General features: G+C 40.4%; 1 protein-coding gene across 3 annotated transcripts in view; it reads left to right on the forward strand.

The window, feature by feature from the left end:
- The window catches only part of RHOC (ras homolog family member C), a 35908-nt gene that overhangs the window by 17945 nt on the left and 2352 nt on the right, over nucleotides 1–15611 (forward strand). For 2 of the 3 annotated variants that reach the window (XM_042464240.1, XM_042464242.1), the window contains exons 2-4: nucleotides 11267–11424; nucleotides 12529–12649; nucleotides 15192–15322. In XM_042464240.1, coding sequence (XP_042320174.1) covers nucleotides 11269–11424; nucleotides 12529–12649; nucleotides 15192–15322 — 408 coding nt within the window. In that variant the 5' untranslated portion in view covers nucleotides 11267–11268. Of the gene's footprint in view, nucleotides 1–8492; nucleotides 8640–11266; nucleotides 11425–12528; nucleotides 12650–15191; nucleotides 15323–15611 lie in introns of all 3 variants that reach the window. The other variant, XM_042464241.1, reaches the window with a different exon arrangement.

The raw sequence follows: 15611 nt of genomic DNA on the forward strand, positions 1-15611 counted from the left end.
GTGCGAGAGGGAGACTTGTTCCATTCTGTGCCCTCCCTCTGACCTACCCTGAACTTGACCCTTTCTCCTTGCTCCGTCAGTCACCCTGATTGCCCTCTGCACCTTTCCTCTGGCTCTTTCAGCCTCCTCCTCCTCCTCTTCTTTCATGAAGGAGAGGAATGTTCTGTCCTCTGCCCTCCCTCTGACCTAAATTCCTCCCCTGATCATAATCGGGGACAAGTTTTTATTCGCCGGACCCATTTTCCCCCCCCCAAAGATACAGCTTTTACTCCGCTTTCAAAAGACCCGCGCCAAGGGGCATTTGCCCCTGAACAGGTGTGGAAGCCTCGGATTCGATAGTGAAAGGATCGGGGCCAATATGAACTTCCCGTGGTTAATCCGGGTTCTGTTCTGGGGTAAAAGGTAGTTTGAATGGCCCCTCTATTGCACCAGAATATTTTGCTTCATGCAGGGTCTCCTCCTGCCATATCCAGTAGCTAACTTGGGTGAGACACATGGAATGAGGACTCAAAATAAGGCAGTCTCCTCATGTGCACACTGTCTGATTGATCTCTTTGCTAGTATGAGCAGCTGAACTCACAGGCCTTCTGTCCATAGTTTGTTTACTATGATGTCCAAATGCAGTGGTCTGGTTTATCTCTCCTTTGACAAGCTAGAGAAATAGCCTATCATGTTCAAGGATTATTGGACTGACTTCTTGTGGAAGAGATAGTCCAGATTGCTAGGTTTGGACATCAAGTTAAACAAACCATTGACAGAAGATGGTGGTGAAAGGTATGCAGATTGTTCTTCCAGTTGCAGTGAGAGGGACAAAACAGCATACTGCCTCATCTTACTTCATACTCCCCAACAGTATGCTGATCTGTGCTGTTCTGTCCTTCCCATCTTATTTTGTCAGAATGCTAACTTGATCTGCTAGTGTCAGTTTGCTCAGTAAGGAGCAAAAAAACAATGGATCATTACCATAAATGAGATTTATCACTGGAGGTGGAATTTTGATTTGTTGCTCTGCATGAGTTTCAGAGAACAGATATTGAATTAGATATTGAATTATACTGCAGATCTTTTTTCTGTTTTTACAACTGTGCAGATTTGTAAAATGTAAGAACTTGTGTCCTAGCTGAGGTATCTTTTGTTCTTGTTTCTTTAACTGAGTTTATGTTGACTGATAGATTCCAGAAAGGTTACCAAATTATGGAGAAAACATTTCCTCTAATTGTCCTGATTGACAGAGACAATATCCCAATTCTCTATCATCACACTTTTTCAGCTTCTTTTAAAGGATTCAAGTTTCTCTCTCCTCCTCCCACTTTCCACCTCCCCTTACTCCAAACTGAGTTCAAAGAGTAAAAGTAGTTTGCCCTCAGTTAACTAAGTAGTGGAGGAGAGAAGAGAATGGGATGAAACTTTGCTCTTTCCATTAGCTCAGGCAAAAGCAAAAGCTGCAACCTCTCCTAGCTTATGTGTTCTTCCTCTTTAATAATATTTGCCACATTCTGATATCACCCAGCCACATATGTCCTGATTTTCATCTGTGAAATTTTGGAACGTATAAAAAACTAAAAGCATAATGGCAACAGGAAGATCCACAAGGAATTTATTGTGGTATGTGATGTAATGGGTTTTGATCAGGCAAATATGTGTACCACAATATATTCATTAATCTAATAGTGTTACACAGTACTCTTGGTGGATCAATTTTGGCTAGCCTTGCCTGCCATTATGGATGTATGAAGGCTGCAGGGATGTATGTGGCTGTTGCTTTGTGCAAATAGATCTGCATGAAAGTACTCTTATCTTAAACTTTCTTTTCTCTGAGTTGCTTTCTATAATGACTTAATACGGAATAGTTTTAGAAATCATTTGGTCAGCTTTCTGTATGAGCAAGGGTTTAAACATATTGTGTAGATTCTGAAAAAAGGAGCCAGAGTCTAATCAAGGAACTTACAAGTCTGAGAGAGGGCATAGTCCACTTCTTAGCTGCATTATTCATGCTCCAAGTATTTTCTGGTACAAGGGCTGCAATTTTTAAATGAAGTCTTTGCACAGTAAGTGTTTCCTATATTACTTGTCTCCTTCTGTTTACAGGCACCTCATTTAAACCCTTACGTTTAAATGTTTGACACATGCTCTGATAACATCCCGTTTATATTACTGTAGTGTACTCTATGTGGAGCTGCCTTTGGACACTGTTCATAAACTGCAGCGGGTTCAAAATGCTGCAGCCAGTGTGTTGACTGGGGATGGATACAGATTCCTTAGCATCCCATTTCCTGTCCCAAAGGTCCATTAAGCACTGGGAGAAAACTTTTCAGAGAATTGCTCATTATGCACCACATCCAGTTGTTAGTCCTAGCCACAGTTGACCCATTGAAACAATGGGACATTAATAAACATTGACTTAGCAAGTCCTATTCATCTACTGTATCCAGTCCACTCTAGTTGGGACTAACAATTAGATTTAGCATGTGGTTTGCAAATGAAGGTTTCCAATGATGTTTGAATTATAGGGTGTTCTCAAGGACTGATGTGGGGCTGAGCCACCTTCTTGCTACTTCTCAGCTGAAACCCTTATCCAGACAGGCATACATTCTGTTATTTTATTATTAACCTTTATTTATGAAGCGCTGTAAATTTACACAGCGCTGTACATGCAATCTTTTTAGTTAGACGGTTCCCTGCCCTCAGGCTTACAATCTAAAAAAGACATGATACAGAAGGAGAAGGGAGTGGTGACGAGAAAGGGTAAGAGGTCCAGCAGTTCCTCTCAACCTCCGAGGCCTGGACCAAGGCAGATGGACTGGAGGGAGGGCAAGGCTTCATAATGGATGGTTAATCATTATCCAGGGAAAATACATAATCACAAGTAGGATAATACATATACAGTACATAGGAATACAGGAAATGGATCGATAAACAGCCAACAACAGAACATCAGATAGTAAGCGACAATTATGCGATGCCTGGGAAGGCTTCTCTGAATAGGATGGTTTTCAGCTCCGTTTTGAAGCTGGTTAAAGAAGTGATGGCTCTTGCTTGTGGAGGAAGAAGGTTCCAGGAGTGAGGGGCAGCAAGTGAAAAGGGGCGAATCCGGGATGGGGCAGAGGAAATCCTGGGCTGAGACAGCAGACCTTGACTACCAGAACGGAGGGCCCTGGTGGGAAGGTGAGGAGAAAGAAGGTCTGATAAGTAAGGAGGGGCCAGTCCATGGAGGGCTTTGAATGTCGACAGCAGGAGCTTATACTGAATGCGGAAAGGGAGAGGGAGCCAGTGAAGGGATGCCAACACAGGAGAGATGTGGTCAGAGCGGTGGGTGGAAGTGATAATTCTGGTTTTACTTCTCCATTTCCATTCATTTGAGAAGAACAGAGTTAGTAGGTTCATAAGTCTTACAGAATTAGAAAATAGATCCTCTGTGACAGGCCTAGAGATCATGTGATCCTCCAGATGTTGTTGGATTGGAACTCCTGTCATCCCTGACCACCAAGTTACAGTCCAACAACATCTGGAGAGCAGCCCATTCCATATGCCTGCTTTGTGAGATAATGTCTTCTGTTAACCTCACAAGACTGCTTCATTTCTGTGCTCAATTCTGTGTGCTTGTTATGACATTAAAAGCACTATATTGCTTAAGTCAAGACAATTTGAAATATTGTATCTCTTTGTTTGAACCTATATTAGTCTTAACCGCCTTGGGAGAGGCTTTCTGAGTCCTACTACTGTTACGGGCCCATTTTCTGAGGACAAGGGAAGGAACCTTCTTGGTGGTTGCTTGCAAGCTAAAGAATTCCCTTCCATGGGAGGCTACCCTGGCCCTGTTTGCTCTCCTTTTGCTGGCAAGCAAAGACCTTTTTATTGAAACAAACATATGATGGCTAAATGTTTACAAAGAGTCTTTTCATGGTATGTGTGTGTTGCATTTTAAAGAGGTTTTTAAAAATGATTTTATGCATTTTAAAATGAATGATATTTTAATATGATATCTTGTTTAATTGTATTATAAATTTTTATTATCAAGTTTTTAGCTTTGTCTTGGTCTAGTCTTATTGTAAGCTGTCTTGGCTTAGGAGAAAGGTGGGCTATATATTCATTCCTTCACATTCACTGGGGTTAGGGGCACAGGATCCCTGTGAATGTAGAAAAACCACAAATAAGAAAAACACTATGTTTTTACCCTGAGAGAACTCCTCTGTAGGAATCTTTAGGTCATCCAGTGCAACTTTGAGGTCAAGATCTGCCAGACATTGACCATAGAATTGTGCTGGAGGAGCTACAAATGCCTACCGGAGTGTTCTCTCTAGGAATCTCTACATCCTTCAGTGTGACTTTTGGTTGAAGTTGACCATAGAGTTGCGCTAGAGAACATATTAATAAAATCCATGAATAATCAAAGCTGCAAACTTCAAAGCTGCAAATCTCGAGGGATGAGTGTAAATAAAATATGATCATCCAATTAATCAACACTTCTGATCTCTCCTGTTCAATATATGAAATACAACTTAGTAAGGCAACTTTGTTCAGAGTTGTCAACCTTTGGAATGCTGCCTGGCCATCCCTAATTAAGGCCCATACCTAAACCCTGGAAAAAATTAGCCTTCTGGACTGCAGCAGCCAGAATCCCCCAGCCAGCATAGGGGCTATTTCAAGAGATCTTCCTGATTTACCATAACAGAGTGGTATTCAAATTTTTTACCCTTGGAACTACCCTTTACATCTGTATGCAGGTGTTGCCTCCCTCCCCATTTGATGTAGTACATTCAGCCCTCCATAGCCACTTATTTTTTATCCACAGATTCAAGCATCCACAGTCTGAAATTATTTTTAGAAACATACATTCTAAAAAGCAAACCTTGATTCTGCCATTTTATATAAGGGATGCTTATATTTTACTATGCTAGTGTATTTAATGGCACTAGAACATCCACAGATTTTGGTATCCATGATATGTTCTGGAACAAAACCTCAGCAGATATAAGTGCCCACTGTATATAAATAAAATATTTTGTTTATTTAATTTGTGTATTTTCATTTGCACATTCATGTATATCCATATTTTAATATTTTTAAGGAAATAACATTGTTCAAATTGGAACAGTTTTATTTAAATAAATTTAATATTTAACCCAACACGTGTAATTTTTACACATTAAAATTTTTGAGAAGAGGAGGCAGAGGAGGGGTCAGATCCTCAAAGTATCATGTTCCCCTTGAGCAACTCTCACAACCCTCTTGAGGGTCCTGCCCCACCATTTGAGAAACATTGCCTTAACAATTTGCTTCCAGAGACTAAAATGAGAAATAGCTTGGTGTCCAGAAGATTCAAGCCAAACTAAGCCATGGACTAAACCAGAGAGCTGTGAAACTCACAAGCCTCACATAAGTTTGAGTGTTCTATATACAAACTATATAAAACTTAAATAAAGCTGTGTTGGCTGGGGGAGTCTAAGAACTGTAGTCCCAAAGGATAATTTTCCCAGGCTGTAAGATAAATGTTGAACATGTCACACACAGAGCTTTGCTGTATATGTAGATGAGATCTGTCTGTAGTTTCCCATGCAGGAGAAATGCATGGGACACACTTCCCTTGGAATTCCCCATGACTTTCTATCTCTGAATTCTTTTTGTCTTCTGATTTACTCATAATATCCTGGCAAATTAAGTTTGCCTCTCTTCCTCTCTCTCCTCTACTCATGCTTAAATGCCTTTAATAGCTGCCTCAGACTCAGAAATCCAATAGGTACAGATGTTTCTGTGTGGAACTGACATGATAGAGGAAATGCCACCTGCTGAATTCATGCCTGTCAAGCAGCTGTCACACAGAGATGCAATTGTTCAGTACATTTGCTGGGGGAATCTAATGACAAATGGTACTGGCACTACAGTTTTTGACTCAGTGTACACATTTTGTCTCATGAAGATGTATAAATAGTGAAGGCCAAGAGCATGATTGGTACAAGGCTTGTTTGTGACCTGTATATGGATTTGGAGAAGTGTGAGAAAGGGTTTGAAACAATGGCTAGAATCTGTTGATGAATTACAAAGCTGTAACTCAGACTTTGCACATTCACAACTAACTTTTTTGGTCATTGCAGACATTAGAATTTTATAGCACATGTTCAGTGACCACAATGTCCCCCAACATCCCTTTCAAGCAACATAGCCTCTGCAACACAGCCATTTCTATATCGTTGGAAAGTGGGGTGATCAATGGAGATGTATTCAGCTATTTTCCTGTAGTTGGATGCACTTCAAGGACATCACCTGAGGGAACCTCCCAAGGATCTTAAGAGGTCCTTGTGGTAACCTGTTGAATCATTTCCAATCTACAGGTGGTGTTTCCACTGATTCCCCTGCTCTCCCGATGGCAAGGCAGTCTCTGTGTTGTCAGGTCCGTGTTTGAAAAGTGGATTCTGATGGGGGTAACACTGAGTGATGTAGCTACAGAGATGCAACTGTGTGCCACCTTTATGTCTCTTGATGCAGAATTCCTGCCATCATTTATTTTCAAATGTAAAAAGATGGGAGAAACAAAAGCATACCACATATATTTTAAACACTGTTTTTATTGTTACAATTGCATGTATACCTCTCCCACAATTTCTTTCTCAGTAAAGACTGCCTTCAACAGGACTGACTTTCCTGAATGTAGAATATATTGTTTTAACATTTTAGAAACAATTTGCAGCCTTATAGCTCACATTATAATTGTGTTTTTTAAAATTACATGCCATTTCTGTATGATCCCTAAGGCTTGAGTGTTGTGTTCTGCCAATGCATCTGGTAATCCCCAAACCCTCATGCTAAAATAAATTGAGCACTCTCAAAGGTGCCACAGGAACAAGGACATAGTAAAAATCACAACAGATGTAGAGAAGGTATCCTTCCATTGAGAAGGCAAATCCAGAGCCCTGAAACATGCAAATAACAAAACAAAAGGAAGTGGTGAGAATGAGCAGCGTCCTATCTTGATGACTGCTTAGGTTTTGGCTTTCCCTGTTTTGTTTTCCATTTATACTTATTTTTTGTAGCATGCTTGCCAATGTGTGTCGTGACACACAGTCTGAAACCAGTTTCTGTAGAGGAAATACTATTGATTAAGAATGAGATTATTTTGATGCACTGTGGGGTATACATGTCTCTGAATCATAGCTCATATTTACTTTTTCAGAAAATGAGTCCAGTGGGACAGGTTGGCATTTCCTGTCACAGAAAAAGAAGAGTGCAGGGAAAGGGAAACTGTCAGAATTGTCCCTTTTAGAATAAAATAATTTGTCTCAAAACAGGTGGTGATAATCTTCAGAGAGAAACATGCAATTTTTTTCCTGTGTGCCCCTGGTTTATGAAAATGCTGAAGATTGTTATTACTTTCCAGTTGCTCTCATACAAGTTGCTGTTGTTCTGTTTGGTACAGTGTGTGATTTGGGCATGTCCTAAGGTTTCCTGCTTGGGTAGTTTTCATTGGGTTTTTCAGACTTCCTCTCATATCCTTATTCTAGTTTCATATCATACTTTTTTTTTCTTTCTGCATAAAAAAATCATACATATGTATAAAAATATGCATAAAATGCATAAAAATTCATACATATCTGGAATATTTTACCCTAGAAGTACAGAGTTTTTACACATTTTTCCAATTGTCTCATTTAAGACATAGTTGCCATTCTAATGCACATATGGACTACTAACAGGCATAAAGTGGGCAAGGCTAACTTACCAAGGGAATGAAACACAGAAAATAAAGATCATTCAAGCTTTTAACTCATATTTTATGTGTTTGCACTCTCTCGGTAAGTTAGCCTTGCCCACTTTCTTTGGATGCCTATTCTTTCTAAAAGCTAAAATGAAGGATTAAGCTACCGCAATCCTAGAAATCTGAGGAAATAAAAAAAACATTACTTGGGTGGGCATTATCATAGTGGGACAATGCCCTCCTGTTGTTACATTACTGGTGTAAATTAAATGAGATGTACACTGCCAGAAACTGTGTGGTCACCTTTAAAATGTGTGTGTTTGTGGGTGATCTGTGTGGAAAGGCCTTTGTCCTTTTATGGAACAGCTCACATTCATTCTAATGGGAACTTTTCCTTTATGCCTCCTAGGGGTCCATATGTTCATTAGAATGGCAACTATGGAGTTTATCACACAGGATGAATCCCATGCAGAAATTGAATTTAAACTAGAAAAAACCCACAAGTGGGTCAGGGGTTAACCCAAACAAAAAGCAGATGATAATTGTGTGAAGGCGAAATAATGAGACATTAACCCAAATGGAAAGTCATCAAACCCCACTCCTTTTTACTTTCACGAACTTCCAAAATTAAAAACGAGTGGGTTTTGGTGACTTTCTGTCCGGGTTAATGTCACATTGTTTTGCCTTTACCGAAACACGTCTGAAAAATGTTTTTTTTTTAAACTTTTAAATTCCGTTTCTGCACGGGATTTCAGCAGTTTGCCTCCATGCAATAAACTTCTATGTCTTAATTCCCTCCTAGCCCTCCCACCCTGATCTCAGTCTCAAATAGGATTCCAGTGCTTCCAATGAAGTGTGATTGGTCCTGCTGTGGAAGGAAGCAAACTCAGCTAGAGTCACTCCCCAATTGCTGACTCATGCAGAAGTGCTGGAGTACCTCGTACTGGAGGCATGTAGAGTTGGCCCTCCACATTTTGTGGCTTTTACTTTTCGGATTTGATTATTTGCAGAATTGATTAATATGTTCTCTCTGGGAATCTCTAGGTCCTCCAACACAACTCTGTTGGAAGTTGACCGTAGAGTTGTGCTGGAGAACCTAGAAGTTCCTAGAGAAAACACTTCTCTGTGCATATGTATGTTCTCCAGCATGATTCTATAGTCAGTTTCTGGCAGATATTGATAACAGAGTTGCACTGGAGGACTTGGAGATTCCTAGAGAAGTGTTCTCTCAGGTAAAATAAATAGTGGGTTTTTTTTTTACCCCTAACCCCAGCAAATGTGGATGGACTACTGTAAATCTGTGCCAGCATACTTACAGGAAGTGGTGGAAGTTGTATCTTTTGTCTGGCTGGGGCGGGGGGGAGGGTTGCCAGATGCAGCTCTGTTTCCCTGGCCACTGCTTAACCCAGACTTGTTCTGGCTATTCTTAAACATGAAGGAAGAGGTAGTCAGTCTGCCAGCATAGGGTTGCTCTTTCCTCTCAGGTGCACCCCACAGCCAAGCAGTGGCCGGAGAGATGGAACTCTACCTGGAACTCTCTAACCTACTGTTGCATTCTGAGGTTGGGACCTTGTGGAAAGAGATACCGTGTACCTTCTTGTTCAAGGTTTAAAAAGTGCATAAGCGGGTTTAATCCCCACTCCATTCCTACATGTTAGCAACAGGATACCAGTCTCTCAGTATAACTGAATGTTTCATATATTTAAAACACTTCTGAACTAAAATATTCTGGTATGTAAAAGGTCTGTCTTTATACTTCCAACTCAGAAGAAGAGTGTGATTATCTATGAAAACCTTAGAAAGTGTTTATGCTAAATGCTTAAACCTTTCCAAACTTCAGTCCTCTGGACCTTTCAGAAGTATAAATGCTTTTATAAATGTTGAATTTTGTTTTCATTGCATTCGACTAAAGTGAGTTTGGTTGGATTAAAACCAGCAGAAAGTCTGGCTTACAGTCATATTTCTGTGATATTTATAGTTTGATCCATATAGCTGTTCTGAAATGTAGCCCAGTCATGTTCTCCAAGGGAGGTCAATAAGAAGTTAAATAAACAAAAAGTGTAATGGTTTAGCATTGTAGGATGAATAACTTTGGAACTGAATTGAGATGTGGAAAGGAGTATGTGATATTTGTAAAATGAATGTTGGGTTTCATGGAACACAAGGAGTTTGCACCCTTTTTGGTGTCTAGATTTTTTCCATTGGCATCGGTAATATACAGATGGCTGATGAGGAGTGCAGCCTTCTGTGATCCTGAGCATATTATTGTCCCTGGCCAGACATGTGCCTGCATTTCTCATGGCGAATTACTAAGGGATTAGCACAGAAAGCATAGATCACAGGATGTATATGACTGATGCATATGGAGCTCATCAAACTGGGAGTACGGGCTACAAAATGACAAATGAGAGCCAATGTAAGCAAGTGTAAACTGATGCATATTAAAGTGGTGTAAAATTTGATTATTTCTGCAGTGCAGATTTAGCCTGAGTAGAGATTCTGGACAGATGAAAGAAAGAAATTCTTCACATGATGCATAGCTAAACTGTGGGACTCACTGCCAGAGGATGTAGTGAGAGTTACCAGTTTGGATGTCTTTGAAAGGGAATTGGAAAAATTAAAAGGAGATGGAAAGTATCAATGGTACTACTAATTAGGGTTGGCCATATGCCAACTACAGTATCAGAGACACTATGCCTTTGCATATCAGGAGTTTGAGAATGTGAGATGTGGAGAATTTGAATACAGTTGGCCCTCGATAGCCACAAATTCCTTATCCACAGATTCAGCAAGCCATGGCTTGAAAATATTTTAAAAATACATAAATTCCACAAAGCAAACCTTCATTTTGCCAATTTATATAAAGGGTACCCTTTTATTATGCCATTGTTATTAATGGGATTTGAGCATTCATGGATTTTGATATCCATGGGGGTCTTGGAATCAATCAGCAGAAATCATGGGTCCACTGTACACTGATCTTGTTAGTGCTAAGAAGAGCAAACCAGCAGGTTGTGGGAGTAGAAATGTAGCATAGCTCCCAGCCTTCTTTATTTTCACTACATTACTGGATAAGTGTTATGTGCATACTTTAAATCTGTTTTATTCATTGTGAAAATATTAAATTTGACATTCTGGGAATGATTCCTTTCCCCTGCTTATTGCTCACTTTCTGTAATTAATTTAGGAAATTTACCTGTCTTTGATGCAAAAGGTGACATATTTGGCATGCCAGCATAGTGTAGTGGTTTGAATGTTGGACTACAACTCTGCAGACCAGGATTGGAATACCCACTTAGCCCATGCAAACCCACTGGGTGACTCCTCACATTCTTGCACAAGTCACACTCTCAACCTCAGAGAAGGCAAGGGCAAACCCCCTCTGAACACATCTAGCCAAGAAAATCCTGTGATAAGTTCCCCTTAGGATCGCCATAAGTCAGAAACAACTTGAAGGTACACAGCAACAAACACATAGCCACAAGGGGAACTTATGGGCTCTCTGTTATATGCTGTAGCTCTCTTAACTCTCTAGTGAACTGCACTCCAAAGCTAACCTCCTTTCTGTTTCTTCAGCCATGGCAGCCATAAGGAAAAAGCTGGTGATTGTGGGAGATGGTGCCTGTGGGAAAACCTGCCTGTTGATCGTGTTCAGCAAAGACCAGTTCCCAGAGGTCTATGTGCCAACTGTCTTTGAAAACTACATTGCTGACATTGAAGTAGATGGAAAGCAGGTAATATTCTCTCTCCATGCCACCCTTCTGCAAGTGTTGCCTGTTACAGACTGCCAAAATATAGCTGCTTTGGGTCTCTTTGGAGGTATGCTATTTAAATGATGCATGCACCTTGAGAATCCGGAAGCTGCACCAAAACTGCACTCCAGTGCTTAGGAACGGAGTGTGGCTTTGGCGCGATCTCCGGACTCTTAGGATGCATGCATCATCTAAATAGCATACTTCCAAAGAGACCCGAAGCAGCTTTATTTTGGCAGTCTGTAACAGGCCTGTGTATGCTTTTATCCCAGAGCTCAGTAATTATTTCTGTTATCAGATTCTGTTGTGGCTTGCCCATAGCTGCTGGGTTTCATGGCCTAAATCATATCGCATACTCTCCAACTGTCCCAGTTTGGCAGAGATAGTTCCAATTAATCCTCTGCTGTCCTTTTCCAGCTGCTTTTAAAATGTCCCAGTTTCCCTCTCTTTCTCCAGGTTTCCCCCTTTTGACCTCAAATTACTTCAGTATCTGAAACTTTGTGGGACTGAAACTCTTCTTAACTCTGGTGGTACACCATGCCTTCTGTTTTGGGGCAAGCTGTTCACACTCCCTTTATACAGATTTCATGCCACTATCTCAATGTGGCTGCACCACTTGTAACTTGCTCTCCAAAGTTTTTTTGAAGGAATGCTTCTGTATTTCATCTTGGTCATGAATACCAGGTACTGTAGGCTATATTTCAGAGGAAGGAACTGGCAAAACCATTTCTGAGTATTCCTTGCTGAAGAAAATGCAGTGAAATTCATGGGATCCCATAAGTCAACAGGAGACCTGAAGACACATACGCATATACACATACACATTAAACACCTTACAGTTTTATATCATCAAATCCAGTTTGGCTGTGTCCCTGAGGATAACAGCAGAATAGAGCAGTATAATGGCCAATTGTGGGATTAATTAGTGTAGATGGTATACCATACTGCCTAAAAACTGCTAGTTAACTAAGATGCATGATATGACAGAAATAAAATTAGTTGCTTTCCTGTTTGCTATAGTCTCTGCTTTTCTTGTCAGATACAATGATTGTGACAATTGTTGAAGTAACTTATCTTTCTGTGTAGGTAGAGTTGGCTCTCTGGGATACAGCTGGGCAAGAAGACTATGACAGACTACGGCCCCTCTCTTACCCAGACACAGATGTCATCCTCATGTGCTTTTCTATTGACAGTCCAGACAGTTTAGGTAAGGCTGAAACTGCTAGTTTTTAAGTAAAATGCTGAGAACGCTGACTGTATGATTCTGTACATTTACCATGGTGTTCAGTGATAAATGGAGGAACCACTGTTTGGTGGAAAGAATGAATGCTTTGTATGTACAAAGTTCCAAGTTCAGCTTCTTGGATCTCAAGTTGAAATGCCCAGATAGTAGGTGATGAGAAAGATGTCTGGAAGTCACAGTAGACAATACAAGACAAAATGAACCAGTTGTCTGTTTTCATGTGTGCAGCTTCATGTGTGTAAGCAGGGGGTGCAGTTATTTTGCATTTCAGTTCTCTGGTGCAGCTACCATGGTCAAGGACAAAGGGACTATGGGAGTTGTAGTTCAAAATATCTGAAGGCTCCTTACTCCTAGTCTAAGGGGATCCTTAATGATAAGTGGTAATACAGTTGGGTATAGCATGAAGACCTAGCTCTGAATTTGTTCATCCTCAAACAGTTGTAAAGGCAAGGATGGAGAGATTTCTAAGGCACTTAGCACCTAAAAATGCTAAAGAAACAATGACCAACCTTCAGTATGCTGTGATTGATGGGGCCTTGCAAGGCCCTCATTGCATGGGAGGTGTCCCATAGACAAGCCCTTTAACAAACTAGTTATCAGAACATCTTCCCAATAGTGATTGTTACTTGAGGAGAGTGACTTTTTTTCAAATGGATGAGTTTAGTTCAGGTTTTGGTCTGTGGCCTGTACAATGGAGAGGCTGCTCTGTCCTATCCTATCAAGCAAATACTTCTTAGAATCATAGAATCATAGAATTGGAAGAGACTACAAGAGCCATCTAGTCCAACCCCATGCAGGAAATCCAAATCAAACCATCTCTGACAGATTCTTAACCATCATCAGATGCTTGTAAGGTATTTCTTGGTACTGAACAAAGGAAAACAATGTATTCTGTTCACTGATGCTTAGGAATGCGTTGTCTCTAATAGGAGCGTCATTTCTTTCTTTGTTTTAAATGCATTAATTCACATAACATGTTGATTACATGGCCATGATATTGCCTCATCTTGGCAAAACAACAACAACTGGAATTTCAAAAGAAAAGAGCCACGAGCTCTGAAATACAGAACTAATACCATGAACATGTGCCTAAATGAATGGAAGAGGTGGTAGAGGTTTTGGGATATGATTACCAAGAGCCTTGTTAAGAGAGTAGTCTTGTCCATTTGGTTAGATGTTGGGGAAGGAGCTTTCTGACTGACGATGGATTGGGCTCTTCCTCTGTATTCAAAACACAACAGTGATGTGGGGCTTCCACAACTACAGAGCCCCATTGGTTCCTTTGGGGTGTACTTGGTATTATGATCCTATTAATAATAATTTAATTATAAATCATCAGCACTTGGCAATAAGGATTCAGTTGCTGCTTTCAGAAGAAAGGAATGAATGAATTATTATTATTATTATTATTATTATTATTATTATTATTAAACTTTATTTCTAGAGCGCTGTAATTATACACAGCGCTGTACAAAGTCGGTAAAATTAAGGCGTATATAAAAGTCTGCCCAAGGTGTACACTCTAAGATAACAACAATTAAATAGAGAAATAGATAAAATTACCATGTAGAAAGGAAAGACAAATTAAAAACATCACATATAAAAGCAGATCACATCACATCAAACATTATCAGACAGCCAGATGACAATCACAAATTCCCTGAGAATGCTTCCCTAAACAACATGGTTTTCAGCTCAGCCTTAAAGCTGGTTAGGGAAGTGATGAGCTGTGCATGCAGAGGAAGAAGGTTCCAGGAATGAGGGGCAGCAAGAGAGAAGGGACGGATCCGGGGCGGGGCAGAGAAAAAACTGGGTTGAGAAAGGAGACTTTGGCTACCAGAGCGGAGAGTGCGAGTAGGGATGTAGGGAGAGAGAAGATCAGTTAAATAAAGAGGGGCCAGCCCATGCAGGGCTTTAAAGGTGAGTAGCAAAAGTTTGTACATGATGCGGAAAGGAAGAGGGAGCCAGTGAAGGGAAGACAACAGAGGGGAGACATGATCATAACAAATGAATGATTATAATTAATTAGTGACAGCAATATTGGTCATACCTGGATTGTGCAAGAATACGGATGTGGGTACTGCTTTGATCTCTTTTGAAGATCTCTTTTGTGGTCCTGAGTCTCTCTGAAGCTTTTCTTGCACATTATTTCTAGGGGGTTTGGTGGCTGTGGCCTTCAGAGTTGGATGGGGACTATCTCATGCTGTACCACATCTTTTTTCTCCTTTTTTACTGGTCTACAGAATGCTTTGTTCCTGTGGGGGATGGTAGATGTGTGCTGGCCAAGATTCTGGAAATAAGTCTCATCATATGCAGTCTCACTCTTGGCAAGAAATTGGAATTATTTATCTCTCTTGACATTATTGGGACTTTTAGCATCCCTAGCACTGTAGTTTATAACCATATAAGGATTATATAGGCATGAATCTGGCCCTGGGGTGTTGGAAGGGGCTTTAATTATATAGCTGGTCTGTTCAATTATATGTTCTTCTGATATCTTTTGCAGAGAACATACCAGAAAAATGGACTCCTGAAGTGAAACACTTCTGCCCTAATGTGCCCATCATTCTTGTGGGAAACAAAAAGGACTTGAGGAATGATGAACACACCCGCAGGGAACTGGCAAAGATGAAGCAGGTATGGGCCTTTCCTGTAAAGAAAAATAACAGGGTTAGGGACATCTCCCCTTCCTAGTTGTGCTTGCTAGTAGGAACCACAGCTGGAGGGCCATACATGCTTTTCTTAAGTTGTTTGAGCTTTTTTGAGGCATGGTATCTTCACTGGCATAGGAAATGCTGTATAGAAACTTTACTGAATGGCCTCCTTGAGTTGTTTCTAAAAGCGTTCCCACCAGCAACCACCACTGCTAGAAATAGGCAGCCAGAATAATAATAATAATAATAATAATAATAATAATAATAATAAT

This window comes from Sceloporus undulatus, chromosome 4, assembly GCF_019175285.1.
Source record: "Sceloporus undulatus isolate JIND9_A2432 ecotype Alabama chromosome 4, SceUnd_v1.1, whole genome shotgun sequence".
In the NCBI taxonomy this organism is placed as follows: Eukaryota; Metazoa; Chordata; class Lepidosauria; order Squamata; family Phrynosomatidae; genus Sceloporus; species Sceloporus undulatus.